The 21,381-nt window shown below is 40.1% G+C and overlaps 1 protein-coding gene across 1 annotated transcript in view; it reads left to right on the top strand.

Annotated features, from left to right (window-relative positions):
- The window catches only part of limk2 (LIM domain kinase 2), a 50,953-nt gene that overhangs the window by 3,582 nt on the left and 25,990 nt on the right, over nucleotides 1–21,381 (top strand). The window contains exon 2 of the mRNA XM_028824905.2: nucleotides 6,610–6,706. Within this exon, the coding sequence (XP_028680738.1) occupies nucleotides 6,610–6,706 (97 nt within the window). The remainder of the gene's footprint in view (nucleotides 1–6,609; nucleotides 6,707–21,381) is intronic.

The raw sequence follows: 21,381 nt of genomic DNA, 5'->3' as shown, positions 1-21,381 counted from the left end.
CGTCTCATGCAGAGTTGATTCTCCGGTTTAGCTTAAATAGGCTTCAGCCTACCACAGCTCTGAAATGGATTATTGGGTTAAGACGAAGTGGGAATTGACGTGCACTCAGACGTCCAGCATTGACAGAAGGGGCAGGGAGGCACTGGGCCTGGGAGAACCTCATGGCTGCGGCATCATTAACAGATGAGACTCCCTTCCCTCAGTGAAAATCTTCCATCCTTAAAATGATTCCATCTGTGAAGTGCAAAGTTAGAAATTGCCAATGTGTTCTACTCTTGTAGGAAATTATAATATCCATTTTTTGCTCTGATTTTAACATCCAGGCTGAAATGCTTGTTAGAGTCTTGAACTTTTTCTACAAAGTCCAAATTGGTTTGAGTTTGTTTCACAAATGTAAATTAAATATGGATGCCCATCATCACTCTAGTGGTCCTTGAATGGCTGTTTACTGGGTTAGTGATCCTGTGAACATCCACTGCAAGACAAGGTTCTTTGAAAAGGTTCCTAAAATGTGGGCAAAAGCAAAATCTTTAATGTGCGGTGGGCTACCTAGCAGAATACAAAAACACCAAGAAAACCCAAACTGAGCGCGTGTGACTGTCCATTTAAAATTGAGGTGGGGGTGGGGATTCTGGGGTTTCACAAATCTGTTAAATTTGGACCCTGTTAGACCCTTTATGAGTAAAGGTTCATTCTGGAAGCTTCATGTGCATGGACAGAACCACAAATGGCTCCTCTGTGGCATTGCGCTGAAAAATGACTGTGGCACCTTCATTTTCAAGAGTGATAAATAGCCCCTTCTGAAGCAGAGGGTGTCTTTCAGTGCTGCTTGCTGCTATTGGCTTCAGAAGAATGAAGTTATGCGGGTGTCTGATGTACGCATCTTTGTTGAATTTCTTTTAAACTTTTTATTCTCAAATATGCAATTGGAGAAAATAGGCCGTTTTAATTAGTCAGCTGTTTGTTTTATTAGCATCTGACTGAGAAGTTGGTTTGACTGAAGTTTTTCTAGTTCCAGTCAAAGTGAGATTAATGGGATTGTGCTGGCATTGAAAATGTAATGTGCCTGGTCATCATTTAAAATGCAGAGGCTGTTTTATAGTCTTTTTTTTTTTTTTGTAAATGAAAGTAACATGCTTACTAAATTGTACACTGTAATGTATAAATAGAAAAAAAAAATAAAAAAAGCAAAGTATCAGCTCTAAAATGGGTGGGTTAGAAAGAGTAGCTTCTGGTGAAGAGTGTCAGCCCTCTAAGTGATCATACAGCTCAAATCTCAGTAATCCAGTAGCCTGATGTGGACGTACCTGCATAAAAGTAAGCCATGGTGTGTAGCACCTTTTTATACTCGCCAGTACTGTCCCAAGGCAGCTCACAACACAGGTGTAGTAGTGTGGCCTACAAGTATGTATTTTATTCTTTAGGCTGGGAACACAGGCAAGTGACTGTCTCACGGCCATGAAGTTTTATGGCAGTCTTGTGGCATACTGTCGACGATGCCACTCTGCCCTGCAGCATTTAGAAGGAGGCGAGCCCTGGCGATGAGCAGTTGTGTTCTGGGTGACTCAAAACACAGCACCAAACCTGAAGTTGCCTTGTTTGTTTTGCAGTTCAGCAGAAAGTGAAACTCTCTGGAACGCTGCTTTGGAATTTACCATTTGATAGACAGACAAGGTGTTGACACCATTTCACTGGACAAGTTCAGAGAACTCCTTTCAGTTAAGATGTTTACAAATTCTACACAGATTTGCTATGCCTGTGTGGAGTGTATGTGGAAAATAAATGTTGGCTTCTGTGCAGAATACACCATTATTTGAAGGTAAATCTTGCAAGTGTTCTTAAACATACATTTCTTGGTGTTCTGTAGTCAGGCAGTAAAGGACTGAATGGATGTTCTCAGCAGAGCCACTTTACATGGTTGAGCGTCCACCTCACATTATTTCAATCCATTTTCATGTCCACGTAGGATTCAGAACCTAACTGGGGAGCAATAAGGTCTGGAGAGGAACACAGCCTGGGTGGGGTATGAGTAGAAGTGGGGGATACGGTGGAGCTGTGGAGGACAAGTGTGGGGACTCCCATAACAGTAAGTTTTTGTTCAAATGAAGTTCACAATCGCTGTGCCATTCCTCATTTTAATTGATCAGATTGTTTAACTACCCAAGAATATTTCTAAGAAATGTTTAAATATTTGTTTTATTTGCCATAACTTGAAATGCCTACACTTCTTTTTAATTGACCATTTCCTGTAGAATGTGCCCTGTTAATGGTGTGCAGCTTCTGATTATTAACAATGAGCAGTGTGGACACAGGTGTGAACATTAAATGCCATATGGGAGTGTTACTTCCCAGCAAACAAGGGTGGGCCCAGTGTGGGCAAGCATATTGGTTCGATGTGGACAGCTAACAATAGTCCAGTTGGAATTTGCACATTACTACCTGTCTGGGAAAACAGACGGGTGGCCCAAATTTGGCCATGAACCTGAAAAAAAGTCCATACTTCTGTTTAGTTTCTACACATGTGTATCCAGGGTAGGGTTACTGGGCACCTGGAGGCTATCCCAGCAAGCAGTGGACGCAGGTAGGAAAAACCTCTGGACAGGGCACCAGCCCGTCACATTGTGAACACACTCGCCCACAGAGCATGGGGACAGTGCAGCATCCCAGGTCCACTAAACCTGCATGATTGTGGACTGTGGGAGGAAAGCAACCTGGACATGCAAACTGCACACATGGAAGCTGTGGGATGTGAACCCCAGTCGTCTTACTGTGAGGCAGCAGCACTACCACTACGCCACCCCTTACTGGTCCTTTCCTTGAAACTTATTTTTAATGTGTAGTTGGTTTTTATTCATTAAATTATGTGTGATTATGAAGATTTACAATTTATTTATTGATTAATTAAGGGGAAAAAACACAATACTGATGTGGCTTTAAACTGTTTATTCTTGCATGCCTTTACATATTAAATGCCTTTACATTTATTGGTCCTAGGCCTGCTTCTTATTTCTTTATTTATGATGATAGATCCCTGAACACACAACTTTACTGATCATATGTGTTAAAAAAAAAAGTGCAGTTTTAGCCAATATAAAAATGTTTTGAAGTTGTTTAAATTATTTGTAAAATCCAATAAAAATTCCAATTCACTGCATTAATTACTCCACGACAAACATTGGGGTACAAACCATCACCAGGCCAATGTGGGGCTTACTGAGCTTGTACTTCCAGCCATTAACCCATTTTGGGCCACTAGGGGAAGTTGCTGAGGGGTCCCTTGTAGCAGCCCACACATTGGGCCAGTGCGGCATGTAACTTGGCTTTCCCAAGCCCACTCTGCCCCCAAGGGCCATGTTTGCTGGGAATTCACTTTGCTTTCCCGCTGTTTTCACGTGTCTGCTCATTAAAGGAGGTTTCTTTCAAATGAACAGACAAGTGGGTGTTTCCCTGAAGTCGCTGCTCCTCTTGGAATTCAGTGCAGCCAGCTTTTGGATTCGAGTTAAAAGGAATATGACAAAAGAGACTGAAGCACTCAAGCTTAGGAAAAAAATTGAAATATTTCGGAATTTCTTAGAATTAAAAAGACAGGTCAGTAAACGATGAGATGAATTCCAAGTAAAGAGGATTGTGAAGCCATGGGGGGGCCCTTAGGATTGAAGCCAGCGCAGTACATTGTTGCACTGTTTTTTGTTGTTTTTTTTGTAGTGAGTGAGCATTGATACACAGAGGACACAGTGAGCAAGAGTGTAATTCAGTGTTTTAGTTTCAATTTAATAGAATGCACAGATTGTTTTACAGTTACATATGTTAAATATCCCCCAACCCCACCCCACAATAACTGGTTTAGTTATGGGAGTTGAGAACTGTAGGAATTTAAAATCTTGCAAAATGAAATACGAAAATGCAGTCAAACGGATTGTGTCTCTCAATTGTAGCTCTGCTGCAGAAATTCACAAGTAATGCTTTGTTCACGTGATGGGTTATGTTTGATGTACAAAATGTTAAGTGCAGGCAGAATTCAATATGAAAAGCAGTTTGCGAGCTGTGTCTTGTTGATGCAGGTACGCTTACAGAACGAGGAGTGTAGCATCGGCTCCAGCTGCTAGGTGCTCTGCATGGCTCATTTACATTGTTTGGAATTCACAAATTTTATACTTCACAAACTGATTCAGTCAAAGGGAATGCAGAGTGGCAAGGAATCCCAAGCAATGGTGCTGCCTCCTGTGTACCATTTTTTTGCCCACATCCCAACTGGCCAAAGTTTGTCTCTATCTGAGATGCAGTGAAGCTCCACCTGCAACAGTAAAGCAGACTAATGACCTTAAAATTAAGTAGGTACAAAGAACCACAGCAAAGTAGCAAGTTAATGGTCAAATGCTGCCTTCCATTTACCTCGGATGTCCGAGCTGGGACTGACGTCACACCCGAGTTGACTGCGTTCCAGGAAATTGTTTGGAAAACCAATACGTACTCCTCCAGGAAACCTTTCGTTGTGCTTGATTTTTCATAATAAATGGCAGCTGATTTCAATGCACTATATGGGAGTTTGCGCATTCAGACACTACAGCAGCATGTCTGCAGATAGGAGTTGGATAGCACCGTGTGTATGGCTGGTTTAATGAGCCAAGTGCTAATACAGTGTAATACTACTATTACATCAGTATCATCTCCATATACTACATATATATACTACAGTATCATCTCCAGACAGAGGAGCAGCTTCAGCGACAGACTGCTGTCAATGTCCTGCTCCGCTGACAGACTGAGATTGTTCCTACCCCACACTATGCGACTCTTCAATACCACCCGGGGGGGGGGGGGGTAAACGTTAACATTATAGAAAGATATTGTCTCTCTGTTATACCTGCATTGTTATCACTCTTTAATATTTTCTTTATCAGTAAGGTGCTGCTGGAGTATGTGAATTTCCCCTTGGGATTAATAAAGTATCTATCTACAGCCTTCGCTAAAGTGCACGGCCCATGTCACCAATTTGGTTTGACTTCATGATCTGAAGTTGGACTTGACAGACCAACCCCAAGTTTCCAAGCTGGAAAGTCCACTTTCCAGTTACAATTTCTGACTTGAAACTTGGGAAATTCCAGCTTCTCAATTCATATGGAATGCAGCATAACGTGAACCTCCTGGCAATATACATGTATGGAGCCCAAGGATTTTAAATTCACATTTTAACTCTTGTTTGAAAATGTGAGAAGTTCTGTCAATTATTGGTTGAGCCCTGCTACAAACATCATGAATTATCCCATAAAGACTCACCCAGAGCAAAGGTCATCTTACATATTTCTGTGTGTGTGTTTTTAAATGAATATTTTGTTGTAGAGTTTGTTCAGATTCTTGAAATCCATTTCCATTATTATAAAAAAAGGTCTGTGGTTGAATTGATTTTGTATAAGTATCGAAGTATTGTCATATTTTAGGGTGCCTGCCAATTCCCACTCCTAGATGGCAACATTTAGGCACATCCTCATTGTGCATGTAGAGTTAGAAGGGAAATTTAGGGGAACAGGCCAACCTGACTGTGAGGGGAAATGTACCCCAAAACTCCATAATGGAAGGATCCCGCTGTTGTGACAAGTGTGACAGGTTAATCCAGCGATGAAAGGAAAGCTACTCAAATGTGAGAGGGTCATGCACTGACCACCTGACTGTGAGTAGAACAACCAGACTCCACAAATGGAGGCATCCAGACATTGTGAGGCCATGTAATGCCCAGTTTAGAGGGCACATCATCCTGGCTCAGGAAGGATACCTACTTAGACAGAAGATTAACATGCAAACTGTGTACAGAATGGAGTTACAGTTGTGAGACAGTGTGGCATTACCAACATGAGGTCAGGCCTGATGTGTTCAGATGTTTTGTTTTATTAATCTTGCCAGCTTGTCAAGTTAAAATGGCGTAATAATTTGATCGTTTGTAACTTTCAAAGCAGGCCACAAGACCCTGCTCAGTATTTACAAGGTTGTCAAATAGCCAAAGGAATATACTGACGAGGGACGACCTTTCTGCATTTTCTCCATGCTCTTGTACAGCTAACTAGACCAAAAGACTTCAAAACCTTTGTTGGCATGTAGAGTGCAAAAATAAATGGATGTGACGCCTTCACTCCAGGTGTGTAAATTACATTTGGGTGGTCCTGAATGTGAAAGGGGATTCCCACCATACCTTTTGTACAATGTAATATATGTGGAATCTGCTAGCACCTGCAAGACTGAGCCACAGCTCAAAACATCTTGAGTGTGTCTGAAGAGGGATGTTGGGAAATGAGGCCATCTGGTTAAAAACTCTCCAGTGTTCGACTGATGTGCAAAGTACAAGATGTCTCCATTATTTAATGTTTTTCATTTAGAGCACAGGTGCCTTTCTTACGATCCTTGCTGATGGTATTAAGCTTTTTATTTGAGCAGTGGCTTGCATTCTTATCATCAGAATACTAAGTGCTCAAGTAACTCATGCACAGAGACGGGTGGGCTTCCACTGGCAAACCCATAGTCCCCCTGCTCAGCTGCTAAGCTACATTACAGTTGCAGATAACCACTGCTGTCCATTTTTCTTGGTTTATTATTCTAATTGCAAATCTTCCATTCCAGGTGCGGAAGGGTGTTACTGCGTTAGATGTGGAGGGAAGATCGGAGATGCGCTGTTTGTCAAAGTGCTAAATGAAGTCTGGCATACATCTTGCTTTCAGTAAGTTTCTTTCAACCCCTCCCTAATTGTTCTTTTAATTGCATAGCCCACTTCCAGGATGTAAACTGTATCTGTAAATAATATTCTAGCAATTCAGCCCAAATACTTCCACATTGTTTTTCCTTTGTGTTTAGACGTTTGCATATTTTTTTTTTACTTTTTTAAAGCATATGAACTGTCAGCTATGGTGTGCTCTACCCCCCCATCTCTCTCTGTTATGGATGAGTAAGTGCATTGCAATCCACGTCATTAGAAGGCTTGTCTCCAAGTATCATTATCCAGGATTATCCGTCCATTTGTCTTACTCCGCTTCAGATTCTTGTCTTCACAGTTTATCCAAGAATGAATAATTTTCCCTTTCAACACAAAGAAATGAACATGTGTGTGAGAGATCTGTGCATATCTGAAAGGACTGTGTCAGAGTATATTTGTATATTCGCTCCTACATATGCTAGTGTTTATGTATAAATGTGTGGGCATTGCCGGAAACTTGGGCCTTGTGGATGCAGGATTGACATCCGGGTATCAAATGTGAAGATCCTGAATTGGCTGAGGCTACAATCTCTTCCAGAGGCCCACTGTCTTTTTAGTGTGGGGGAGGTGGAGCTGGAATTTGAGGCAAAATTGAACATGATGACAACTGTTGCCCTTAGTTTTGCTTGGGGTGCCCAAGACTTTTGGCATGCTGTTTGCAGCTCCATGGAGAGCCTTGCTTGTTCCAGAAATGGAAGATACCCAGAGCAACGTCAGCCCAGTGCTAAGGCCGTGCTGTGGGTCATCTTTGGCTTTGAAAGGATTGGGACACCATGCTGAAGTGGAGAGTACAAGTGGCCCCTTCTGAATGATTAGAATACTTTCTTATGTGGTTTGGGGTTTGCTTTTTTGTTTTGTGTTGGTGAATATGGATTTCCTTTGCTTCTCTCCTCTTTGACTATCTTATTTATCTTCATATATACAAAAATACTCGGTTTGAGTAAATACAGGTGGGGGAGATGCTTTCATTTGAGTTATTGATAAATTTATTTGTCCCCAGGATGAAACTTGGCTTTTTACAGAAGCTTTTTAAATTAATTGGTAGTTTAAGTAAGTAAGTAAGTAGATAAATACACACACTACTGACATGACCAGAATGTCTTGAAAGCAAGAAAATTTAAAAAGAAAGAAAACATATGAGTTAACTTTGACAGTCCCGTTGCTATAGAGACATATTGCTGTTGGTATAAAGGAGCCTCCGTCATGTTTCTTGACACACTTCTGCTGAATGATTGGTTGGCTGTGTCAGAGAGAGGATGTGCAGCCTTGTTTCTAATGGCATTTACTTTGGACCGCCTGGAGCAAAGGAGAGAATGAATACCAGAATGTGTCCCATAACTGTGCCTGCCCTTTAATTAGCTTGTTGCTTTGGTGGGCCTCCCTTGAAGTGATATTATCAGCCCAACACTGGCCAACACAGAGCTGTAGATGTGAAGGATGTCACTACCCACATTAAAGGAATCCAAAATGGCATTGGTTAACTTGACCCCCAGATTCATAGTTTGCAGCCCATCTATTCATGAATGTCTAAAGAGACCTGAGCATACTCTAATTACTTTATTACATACTTGGATTTTTTTTTTCCCTCTTGCTGGTCCCTTTGTGTCATTTTATTGTATTCTTGTATAGCAAACGTATGTTAATGTATTTGACACATTCATAAATATAAAATAGTAATAGAAAAAGAGCACCATGCAGAATATGGATTATATGCACAATGTAAATAAAAAAAAAACCTAATTATTAAGACTTATGTAATTATTATGCTTCCCTCTCCCTTATTGAAGTTAATTCTCAAGCCCACATAATGCATTTTGGTGCTTTGAGGACAAGTGGGAACCACGAGAAAATAACTTTGGAGCCCATTGTCCTTTGCAGTCTGTTTAGTTAAAGTTGGCGGAGTTTGAGATTCTGTGATGTGTTGGGGTACACATTTTTGTGTGTGTGTGCATATGAGTGTGTAGATATAGGTATAGATATATATATGGATTTTATTATAGATCTTCTAAACCCACATTGTGCCAAGCATGGTTGCGAGGAGGCTGGTGTCCCTCCCAGCAAGCCTAAGGTGTGAAGCAGGACCGATCCCCTTGACAAGACATATACTGTGTATGCAGTGCTAGAGATATACAGAATTAATTGCTTCGTCACCTGAAGATATTACTGAAAAATGTGCTGCTTGAAGGTGGGGTAACACACATAATGAATCTTCTGATAAGCCAATGGTGGTAAATGACTTTCTGAAACAGTGCCTGCTTAGCGAGAGGAATTACAGAGACAGACACACAAGATTATTGACAGCGTTGGTCCCAAAGGTTATTGCAGCTTCTCGTCTTCTGTTGACTCTCAGCCGATAATGCGTAGTATCCACATCTCAGGGTGTGGGCCATTCATTCAGCTCGGGGCTGTTGGCTCTGTGCTATTACATTTCTCTCTCCCTCTGGTCTGATAACAAATGTTTGAGTAAGCAGAATGTACACTGCATGTGAAAGCTGTGCTTTTAATTCTTTTTATGCGAAGCTCTTGTTTCAGTTCCTGCGTATCTCTGTATCTGCATCACACTTTGATGGCTCATAACCTCAAGTTTACTTTGGAGGTGGTGGTTTTTCCGTGATATTCAACTAACATTTTTTTTCCACTTCTGTAGCTCCCATAGCTGAGGAATTCCTTTCTCTTTTTTCATAAATAGTTTATATAAAAAAAAAAACACATTCTCGGACAGATTTAATTACATTTTGCTAAGTTTACAGCAGCCATAAAAGCATCACTGATTCTGTTTGTCAACGTGAATACAAGAATCCTGCATTGATTAGTGGCTCATTGTGCCCCATTAAATACTTCGAGCACCTTTTCAGGGTGAAATCAAATTGGTCCAAATTATTTTTTCTTATAAGTTTGTTTGCTGTAGTCTGTGTTTGTGATCAACAAGTGGAACACGACAGGTTCACAATGCCGCGTTTTATAGTCAATTATATGACCTACTCCTCTTGTTCGTGTTAAGGTTAATACGTTTATTTGTACTGGAAGATTTGCTGCTAAATTACTGGTGGGCTTGATTTCAGGAGGAAATAACTACACAAATAGTAACTTTTGTCATGATTTAGTGCTGGATGTACACCATTCTATTGCACACACATTCATGGAGTTACTGTTCAATTTCAGGTTAACTCAACATGCCTGACTTTGGAATGTGTGAATTAAAAAACAAATATAGATACAGGAAAAATGAGCAGACCCCCACACAGGCAGCAACCAGGCACAGGGTTCAAAGCCAGGACACTGGATAACTGCTGCTTTGACTCCACCAATATAAACTAACTACAACTACTGATGATTTAAAAAATTATTTAAGTGACATTATTAAATATCCAAGTAATCTTAACCTAATGGGCACCATTACACTTACCTTTTTTGATGATCTGTAAATTTGCTGTTCTAGTTTAAGAATGAGTGAAAGTACTTACTAAATTTAATTTTTGTTACATTTTATAATGTTGGTTGCAAGAAGCGCGTGTGTGTTTGTGTATGTATTAGACACTGTTATGGAATTTACTCATTGGGGGAGATAACTGGCAGATAATAGTGAGTGCAGGAGAATATCCTAAAAATGAAGTGTCTTATCTTGGGTGTTTTGAAATGTCCAGAACTCATGTGGAAATTGCAGAAAGGGCCAGATTGAGAAAGAGTTGTTTGAGTTTTAGGCCAATAAGCGAAGCTTTGTTTTCTCTAAATGTCCATTGGAACCATTAAAATGTGTTTATGCATCCAAAGAAGAAATGAAGCAGACCATAATCAGATGATAACCACACTGCTTGGGCTGGAATTTAATTGCTAGAAGTTGAATGAGGAAACATTACTCACTTGTTGAACTGCACTGGCTTACTGCGTTTTTAGTGTTGGGGTTCTTCAGAAGATAAGAAATGACTGACTGACTAACAACTCGTTCATTTTGTTTGTTCAGCAGTGGCTAGCACATTTTTTATGTATTAAGTCCTGATAGTGAGTCCCCTTGAATAAAATGTACTTTATAAAACTACCTCAGACTTGTGTACTGCACCAGTTGCGTCTTGGAGGGTCTACTGAGATCTTTCTGCCTTACTACCAGCTGCTGTGTAAACTCCTCCTTGTCACATTTTCAACACCTCACTGACCCACATCAACTAAAACTTGAAACCAATCAGGAGTGCATTTGTAGACGCTGCATTGTTAAAAGCGACCTCATTGAGTGCAGCAAAAGACACAACAAGGTTGCTTTAATGCTTTCTTTGTTTTACAAAAATGCCTTAATGTGTCTGTTCATTTTAGATCATTGTATGAATTCCACATTGAAGCCTGGCCTTTATTATATATGAAGCGCGAGTTTACTAAACCTTTCACCCCAGCACAGGGGTGTTTTTTTAACACTGTGATGAAAGATTGTAATTGCTTTAACTTTTTAAACTGAATTCCATTTGTTTTGCATTAAGGGGGGGAAAATGCAACCTTTATCTCAAGTGAGGGCTGATTAGCTTACACTTCTGCAATCATCATGTAATCAGTGGGCCTTCATGTAATGAATGTGCTTTACATCAGTTATCACCATTAGGATCTGTGGGTTCTTAATGAGAACAACATAAAATTGTAAATATCGATTTATATTCTTATCAGTATTACATCTTTAGTAAAGTTTCCGTTTAGGTTCCAACTTGTTGTCCTCTCAATGGTAAATACACTAAATAAAAATGACAAAATATACACAACTGCTAGGTAACAAGGGTGGCCCCTTAAGTAAAATAGTATAACAGTGTTTTTGTTGTTTGTTATAAATGTCTTCTGTCTGTTATGGACTTTTAGCCAGGAATGTGTGTTCAGCCTGACCTTGTGTTAAAACACGATGCTGTTTTTATGTCTGAGCCCTCGTGCCACTGATAAGGACACAGTGGTTGCACATTTGGAAAGTTGCTGTTGTTTTTATTAATAGCAGTCACATCAACTGTTCTTAACTTTCAATACTGAAAAATATGATAAGTAATTTCCCCTTGCAGAGTAATAGTGTAGCAAATAAGTACAGTGGCAAAAGTGAGCAATACAAATGATGATATCTTCAACTGCTTGAGGCCTGCTGAGGTTGTGTGTTTGATACGTTGCAGTCTGAGTAACGAAACATCAAAAAGCTTCACAGTTGGTAACTGATAAAGAGGACAAATGAAGACCTTGGATTTTCATATTTAGTGTAAGGAGCAACAGTGCATCTTTGGATAGCTCATCTGCTACAAGTGAGTGGCAGGCACAGAGTTGGTGGGATCAGCAGTGAGATGGTGTGAATTTACAGAGCAATCCTTCACAAGATGGATTTGAACATTTTTGACTGTGAGTCTTGTCTAAGGGCATGCTGATGTTTTAGCAACCAAGGCATTTTTACTGCATTTAACTAATGGGTGGTCTTCAGCGAACCATGGTAGTTAATAAGTGAATTTCTTGAAAGACTTTATTGAGGGTTTTTCTCTTTTGGTGTCAAAAATGCATTTGCACGGGTATGCATAAATGAACTGATACGGCTGTCAAAAATACATTTTAAAACATGACCTAGTGCAGATCAAACTGTACAAATTTCGTTTTATCTTAATTACTAAGCTGTGTTAATTCTGTATCTAAGGCAGTTGACCCCAAATGTCCCCTTTAGTATTGTACAGGCCTCGGTGAAGCTCTCACTTTAGAGGCTTTGTTGACTTTGACACCTACAAGGCTGCAAGTCACCTTTCCATGCACCTCAAGGAAGTATTGTGGTCCCTGTTCCTTGGCTTTCTGTCTAGATTTGTCTCCATAATTGATTTTTGTGCTACATAACATTCTCCAACCTGCTTAATCTAATTCAGCCTGATGAGAACAGTGGCAGTCCTGGCAATATTGACTGTAACAGGGCATCAGTCCACCACAGAACCCATTTGCTGGCCACATCTTGGGATGTGGAAGGGAAAATCTTGAGTATGTGGACAGGAAAAAAAAGCATCCTATTGACACCCACCTCCAAAAGGCCCAGAGAAAGAAAAGCGCAAGTTGGCAGCCCTATTTATTAAGATCAAAATATTTGAAACTCCGTGATACTCGGTGGTTGCTTTGTCTTTCTGTGAAAGCGTAGGCGCCGTTTCCTTGAAAAGTACAGAATATCCAGCTCTAAAGGTGTCATCTTACAGTAGAGTTTAAAAATAGCTGAAAATAAAAGCCACCGTCAAGCATATCCGACTTCTTGGCTCTTTGACTTTGTAGAAAATGCCTGCAATACTATTTTAAATTTAGTTACTATTACATTTCTGTCCGAGTGTGAACTTGATGAATGAAGGCGCTGCACTGATACTTGATTAACATCTGTGCGTCACTGTTGTTTTTCCTCATGCCAGACCCTCACCATTTTATATAACATCCACTACACTTTGTTTACCTCCCCGGATGGTCTGTTTCATGAGCAGTGCACACAGTTAGTCACTCTAATTTTTACCCAGCAACCTTCAAGTGTGTTGCGTAAAGCAATGTGATGAAAATCGCACAGTGTAATGGAGGTGGCTTATAAACCATTGGGGCACTGTGCAACAAGGCTTGTTTGTGCAAACGTGTGCCATAATTTGTGAGTCGCTTCAAATGTTGAAAAACCGAGGTGTATAATGGAGGATAAGTTATATTTAGTGTTCTGTGAGTAAGTTCTGGCTCTTTAAGATAACTAGATGTGCTACCCATCTATGAGAGATTGAAATCTAAGTCATCAACGTAGACTTCTGATGTTAATACTTGCAGTTAACCATCTCCTCAAATGCTTGTAGTAATAAAATGTACTGCATCTGTCATTCCAACAGATGGTGCATCACAAACATTTTGTAGCAGTAAAATGCATTGCTACAAATGTTTGTGATGCACCATCTGTTGGAATGACGAATACAATGCATATCTGTCATGTAATTTGGTGTGGAATTCATAAAATTGGTGTGTTTTCTGTTGGAATGACAAATGCAATGCATTTTATTACTTACAAATGTTTTTGTCAGTCGGAATGAGAGAGACCTACCAATCAGACAGACATACAGATACACAAACAGTGGTTATTTATTAAAATGGAAGTTCTGAAATCCCACGATTCTATACAAAGCCCAAACTTCAGTTGAGTGTTTAATTTTGTTGGGTGGTTTTTAATGATGGTGAATTAAGAAAGTGACCGCATCAGTGCAAGTCCTCCCAGGGCTTTTATCATGGGGGCCGTTATCCTAATAATAGTTTGTGCTGTCTGAAGCACTGAAATTTCAAACATGATGTCCAATTTCTGGGTACTTGTTGTTTTAGCACTTTATAGGGTTCCTACCTCAATGCATCCTTTTTTTCCTGTCCAGACTTAATGATTGTAATGTTCACAAAGGTACCATCATTTTTGGTTCTCGTTTATTCCTAAAATGTTCATCTTAAGTGCAGAGGTGGGAAGAAGCACATTTTCCATCTTACAAACCTGCCTAAAATTGTTTTTAAACTAAAGCTCTTTGAAATGTAGTTGGGCTTTAAATTGAAGGTGAACATTTTTTTTTAATATGATGGAGAAATAGGAAGCAGTGTTATGTTACTTGTGTAAAAACGTGTCAGATGTTTGCATTTCAAGTATTTTTGCACAGATTTGTGTTTGTCTAATTAATGCCATTGGCATTGCCAGGGAGGTCCAGGCCGAGGAGATGGGTCAAAGTAATTGGTGTATACAGCTCCAGCCAGTGTTGGTAACACATCAGTGCTGTGCAAGTTAGTAGAAATGGTGGACAAATGCGTCTGTGATACAGAGGTGAAGCTAGTTGGGCACTTTGATTTATAAGCCCCTAAAAAGACTGAAACAAACACCCCTTGAAAGAGAAGTGCTCATCTTCAGGATGCATACCGTATTGTGTTTAGGAATCTCATTTCAGATAAAGAGCGTGTGGTTCCTGCTCCCTTGCTGTACATTAGTTAGCCATTTGACCCCTAGGCTGAGACTATGCAAGGCCCTGATGTTCTTCAGTCTAACACAAATCGTGTGGGAACAATCAGTGATTTTCATTATTTATTTTCCCCTTCGCTCACTTTCTCTGTCGCTCTGTACATTCTGAACCAGTGATGTCATACTCTGCTACCTTTTTAGATGTCTGCAGACCTTAAGGTCGCACTTATTCTCCAGAGTTTTGTGGCTGAGCGGCTGCATTCCCAGACGCAGATTCAGTGCTGCATGTGTGCTGTCCAAGCCTGGACTTGCACTAACTTTATCTATGCAAAGCGATGTTCTCTGCAAGACACCGTGGAGCCAAGTGAAGCACATCTTTGCACTTGCATATTTCTCACTCTTTGTTGGCTTGAGTATCTTATGTGGTAGGGGCTGAGGTGTGTGTGCATGACAGCGTTTCCTTTCACTTGATGAGGAGAGCAGTACAGTTCTTGGAGTCTTTGACATCTCAATGTTAACTGAAGCTCAAGATGTTTTGTTGAAACATTTATTTCTGGATTTATTTCACTCAACTTTAAAAAAAAAAAAAAAAAAAAAAAAAAAAAAAAAAAAAAAAAAAAAAAAAAGTTAGCATGTTCTCTAAGGTACAGTGTGTTCCATTTCTAAAAAAGACTTTTTTTCCATAAAATTTTTAAAGCTTTGTGTTCAGTCAGAATTACTATTTTGTGTGAGGATTCTTCTCCAGGCGTCTGCCAGTGTGATTTTTCTCTCTCATTCTCCTTAGCAGCTCTTGCTGCCTGTTGGGTCAGGTATGGTGACCTTAACCACATTTCTTATATTGTAACCAAATATAAGGAAGTTTGGGAGTACTTGTGTATTGTGAAGAGTAGATATCCTTGTGGCAGCCATATGCACCCTGAATAACAAGTGGTGCCCTTATTATCAAAAATGACACATGAAAAGCAGCAACCTTATGGCCTGCCCGTGCCTGTTCACTCCTGTCTCATTCTTTCCAGTTTGAAAAATGCTGTCTCTTCACGCTTAAGTTGCTCTCATCTTCATCCATGTTTCATTTGACGCATCACCAAAGCATGCCAAGCTTAGATAAAATTTGGAGGAAATTTGACTTTTTACAGAAGCTCTTTAAATGAATAAAATACATAAATATGTAGGTTAGTTAATACATAAATAATAAATATACACACAAACTTTGGTTTGAACACTCGCCGAAATGACTATAAAGCAAATTCAAAAGAAAGAAAACTTCTGACTTGGCTCACAGTAAGACATTATGCAGACAAATTGCTGTTGGTATTGAGGAGCCCCTCTTTGCGTTTCTTGACACAATTCTGCTAAATGATTTGTTGGCTGAAAGTCCTCGGGTTTGGTGTGTCACAGAGAGCATGTGCGTCATTGTTCATAATAGCCATCAGTTTTGTTTTAATTCTCTACATCACTACTCCCTCCAGAGGGTCCAAAGTGTGTCATATAACTGAACCTTCCCCTTTTAATTAGGTTGTTGATTCGGTGGGCAGTCCAGCAAACCACAGTGTAGAAAATCACACTGCTATCTCCGAGCTATAGAAGTTGTGAAGGATGTCACTTCCCACATTAAAGGTACACAGTCTCCTAAGGAAGAAGAGCCTGTCCTGTCCTTTATTCTGTAGTTCCTCTGTGTTCCAGGACCAGTCCAACCTGACCTTAATGTGGACCCCCAAGTACTTGCAGGAGTGGACCACCTGTAAGCCTTTAGGTTATTGTAGCTACTTTTGCTCCAGGGGCACCAGGCCTGCATGTAGCCTACTGGACTGTGCTCATCCTTATATCCTAGAAATCATTCTGTTACCCATATAAGGCCACATCTGCCTCCAAGTAGAGGGGAAAGAGAGACTTGCTGACACCAGTGTATGCTCTTGTGGCATCAGGAGGTGTTGCAATTTCTGACATTGTCACTTTTGCCTAATTCTGCTTGTCAGAGGACAGTTGCGCATCACTGACTTCTACTGGGTTGCCTGTCTGACCAGTTGTTTCCTGGGAAAGTATTGCCTGTCTGTGCCCAGCTCTGCTTTGTCTCTTGTTTATGGTGGTGCCCCTGCTGGCACGCTGCGCATTACATACTGCATGCCACCCTTGTTCTGGCCTGTGTTGCTCCTATGTTGTAAAACACATGCACTCTACTGGAAATGCCGTGGTGGCACAACTCACAAGGGGGACTGAGCCACGTTCTGTGCCATCTGATTGTTCACTTGTTCCTACAAGGTGGGGGATGTGGTTTATCAGTATGTTTCTTTATCTAGCAGTGAAGGCCACAACTACCATGCAGATTTGGCTTGTATGTGGAATTGCATGTTTAAAACAATTCATTGGATTTTCAAATGCTCATTTGTTAGGAAATAAAGCAGTTGTGGTTAATGATACACTCTACTAAATTTTCTTTGTGAGTTTTAATTTTGAGATGTAGACACCATTCTATTACATTAATACCTTGCCTGATTACTGTTGTATACCAGTATTACAGAACTATTCATTGCGGCTCTCCCAGTAATAGTATTAAAGAGTGTAAGAATTTGTTGTTACTAAAATAGAATGTACGAGATTGCAAAATTAAGTCAATTTCAAGAACTGTTAGTACATGCCATCAATGGCATACATCTGTATAGTAAATTAAAAAAGAATGTTCCTGTTGTTTTCTAGGTGTAACCTTACAAGGTCTCCTTTGTAGATCACATTCTAACTGCTTTGTGCAAAACTCACTTAGTGGAAGTCTGATCATATTATATAAAAAAAGAACACACGTCTACTGAACGGCTTTTGGTGGAAAATTTAAAAATCCTGGAACTCCAGTCATCTATTAAACACTAAAAATGCCCGCGTCACGCTCATAAAAGAAACGGCTTTAACTCTTATAGAAAATTACAAAGTAACACAGGAAATGTTGTAATCATTATGCTGTTAAGTTTGACCGCGGCTGTTGGTGCCATTGATAGCTTCATTCTTGTGCACAGATTTTGTTGGATTGTCAGGCACACATCTTCGGTAGTTTTACATTTAATCCATTCTTGTTAGTGTATGATGGTTACATCATCATTTCCATTTGAAGTTAAGTACACTGTCCAGTATGGTTCAGTACTGTTAATAATTATTAATAAAAATTCTAATCCTGTGTTTGTTAACAGTGTTGTTATACTCCATATAATAACTTCAATTTGTATCCTCTTGACACATTTCTGTAATTAGCAATATAATTCATTATGGAGTGAAAGTGAACAAAAATTTGAAAATTGCTGTTGAGAGAGGAAAAAATATTTTTGTGCTCAGTTCCTCAAATGTCAAGACAATACGAACACAGCTTGATTCAATGAGATTGAGGTTTAATTTGCATAACCCACATAAATGTTGGTGTTAACGCTGACGTTGCTTTACGTCATTTAATAATGTAAAGGACAATAAAACACTTAATCCATTCATTGTTATCAAACAGAATTTACTTCTCTAAGGCTTTAGCAGCACACATCATAGTTGAGTCTGGTAATATAAGTATGAGCGTATGCCTCCAGTTCTACACATTGGTGTCCTGTGATTTTTCAGAACTGATAATAATGAACACTAGCTGGAGGTACAGCATCGAGGCTTTAATTATAATGTGATCTTTGAGATTAGCTGTTATTAAAAGTCTTATTGGTGGCCTTTTGTAGGTTTTTGGCATTGCTGCCATTTGGCCACTAATGTTGGAGTGAGATCATAGAATAGTATCCTCACTAGTGAACATCCAATGTCTTACCAGCAGTGCCATCTTAAGATGTGCAATTTAAATGAGTTGATGTTGCTGTTGAAGTACACTTATGTATTGTACATTAACCATTTGTGGTGTTGTCATAATGCATTGACCCATCAGGTGATGTTTCTCTATAAAATCTACCTCTAGAGAAGAACTCCTCGCTGTTCACAAGAGCTTATGTCAGTCAATTGTAGTGAATGTCTCATTAAACCTGACCGACTGCTCTCTGGTCTGATCGCCTAACAGCCTTTGACTGATGAATACCAGTTTGTAAAACCATACTGCTGGCTTGCATTTTCAAATCCATACCTGGAAGGTTGTTTGAGGGAAGAGGGATCCTGTCCTGGCCACAGAGCCCACTCACACACACTTCAGAAATACTCGGCCAGTTATATAGGAATCCCGAGTGCTGGGAGAGAACCCATGTGCCCACTGTGAGGACATGCAGGTAAATCCTGCATAGATGAGATTTGAACCAAAGACTTCAGACCCATGAATTGGCAGTGCTAATAGTGAGCTACTGTAACACTCAATTTTGTACACTTTTCAAATGACTATACCTTCAATTCTTTGCATTTTGGAACATTCAAATGTGACCAAACAACAAGCAACTTATTAAGTATTCAGATTTTCACCCCCAACAGAAACATAACCAAAACATCAGTTGCTTGAAGCACAAGTAGACTCTACTTTAAATTCAACAGCAGTGCTCAAACAGCTTGTAAGTTCCCATCAGAACGGTGGCCCATTTTTAATTGCAAAGGTAGAGCAGGTTGGGACTTGTCTGTTTTATGCCAAAGTGATTCAATTACACTTTTTGACTTCAGCTTCCCATCCACCTCAAAACCAGATAAGGAACTGAGCCATCTGTTTCAGTGCCTGTTTGACTGCGGGTGTCTGGGTTGTTGCATTTTGCCCCTGTTCCATTGGCATCTGTGGGGGTAGTGTATTCTTACTGTGTTGTCTTTACATGTTGATATGAAGGATGGGCAGCTGTTAAAATTAATAGCACCAGTCGTTTAAATTATTCCCATTATCTGAGAGATCGCAATAGGCATTTATACATAAAATACCTGTAAATCTGTGCTCAGTTGCCCGCAGTTCAGCTGTGCTCCCTCTTGTGGCCTTGGATCTACAGTTTATGCAACGGGTTCCTGCCAGCTAAACAAGCCGGTGTTTTAAATCTTGGGTCATGACAGGCTTTTCTTTCTAAAGCTTCGCCTAAGCCATTCACCCATCAAGCAGTCAAAAATAATCGCCCTCAACACCCAGTTCTTCATTGGGTGTGTGTTCATTTTCTCAGCAATGGACAATTTTACTTTAAATGTAGGGGCAAGCCAAAGCCTGCTTGAAAGCCATGTTGGACTTAAGAAGGAGGTAAACAGCAAATATGAGGGATAATCTGTGGCTTTCAGCCAAGGTTGGCCTGGAGATGGTGAAGAACGACATGCTAGACCGGCCTTCCTTCTGCAGTATGCCATCTTATTGCACACTAATTAATTGAAAACAAACAGAAATCCCAGAGCTTGCAGAAGAGAGTCAAAACATCTGCTTAATAAAAGCCTGTCAGGGTGCTGTCTAGGCAGACATCCAAGGAATTCAGTATGTTTCTAACCGATAAATGCTACACCTGTAATTTAAAATGCTGGAATGGATTTTGGCTTTATCCTGGGCGGTTAACCTAATTCATCTTGTAACTTGTTTTGAAATGTTTACTAATAAGGCCTTACATATGTTTAAGAAAATACATTCTGTGTAGTAAAAAATTATGAAATCAGGGCTTTCAGCTTGATGGAACATGTTTGTGCATATTCTCCAAGATATTCTAATCATGGCAGCCTCCGTATGTGTCCACTTTACATATATTTTCTGCTTGGCCTTAATTTGCTTCTGAAGGGTTTGTAATGGCTTTCTTGGAATATTGTGTCCCAGTGATGTCCGGGCAAGTGCATAACCCTCTCTCTCTCTCTCTCTCTCTCTCTCTCTCTCTCTCTCTCTCTCGTGTGCATTCAGTAATCGATCTTCTGTTAAGGCAGTGTCGCCTCACACGACACTTCCAGCTATTTTCATTTAAATGATTCTAGCAAGTCAGAGGGCAGTCGGCAGCACACTCCCATGAAGGCCAGTCACATAATGTGACAAACCCTGCAACTCACCCTGACAAAATTGAACAGATTTGACTTTGTGTTTAGTTGCAGGGCTTGGTTTTAGTGCATGAGAGCTGACAACCAATGAATGCTCATCTGGAAGTACAGTGCATAGAGTTCAGTGACAGTGAATGAGGCACGCTGGTGTTTTAGATCTCATAAACCAAACAAAAGCTCATCTGTCTGATGTCTCGGAATACGTACCACAACAGAATTGGAAAAAAGAAAAGAGAGCAGAGATTGTGCCTGAACTTGCTGTACTTGTAAACCCTTCATACAGTACTGCTTCCACCAGGTAGTATGTTATAAAGGGTCAGTCTCGAATGTGCTGGAAAGTTGGCACTCCATCGCTGAATTTGACATGGGCAGTGTTTTTTTTTAATTGCACCTACCTGAACTGATCCACATAATCCTCAAACAACCAGCCCCAGTCATGTAGATTAAAATGGTCTGGCAGTGAAATCGACAGCAGAAGTCCGCAAGTCCTGCATACCCCATAACCAGACATTGGCTTTAGCCTCTTTAGTCAATTCTGTATGGTGTCGGGATGTGTGAGGAGGCGACTAGGATGCTTCAGCCTTTCATATAAGGGTGCACTCTACTTTTAAACACCCTGATATTTAATTATATTTAGTACCTTTCCTTGTCCTTTTTGAAACTTTGCAGTAAAGTTAATCTGTCGCATATGTTTCAAAATTTGAATTCCATCCAGGTCTGTCTGTGGATTTAATAAACTCTTGGGCCAATTAACAACTCCTAATCTGTTTTAATTCAACATCCTCTGTGAATATAACCA

Source organism: Erpetoichthys calabaricus, chromosome 18 (genome assembly GCF_900747795.2).
Source record: "Erpetoichthys calabaricus chromosome 18, fErpCal1.3, whole genome shotgun sequence".
In the NCBI taxonomy this organism is placed as follows: domain Eukaryota; kingdom Metazoa; phylum Chordata; class Cladistia; order Polypteriformes; family Polypteridae; genus Erpetoichthys; species Erpetoichthys calabaricus.
The sequence above is the reverse complement of the archived record's forward strand: the minus strand, read 5'-3'. Positions and strand labels throughout refer to the sequence as shown.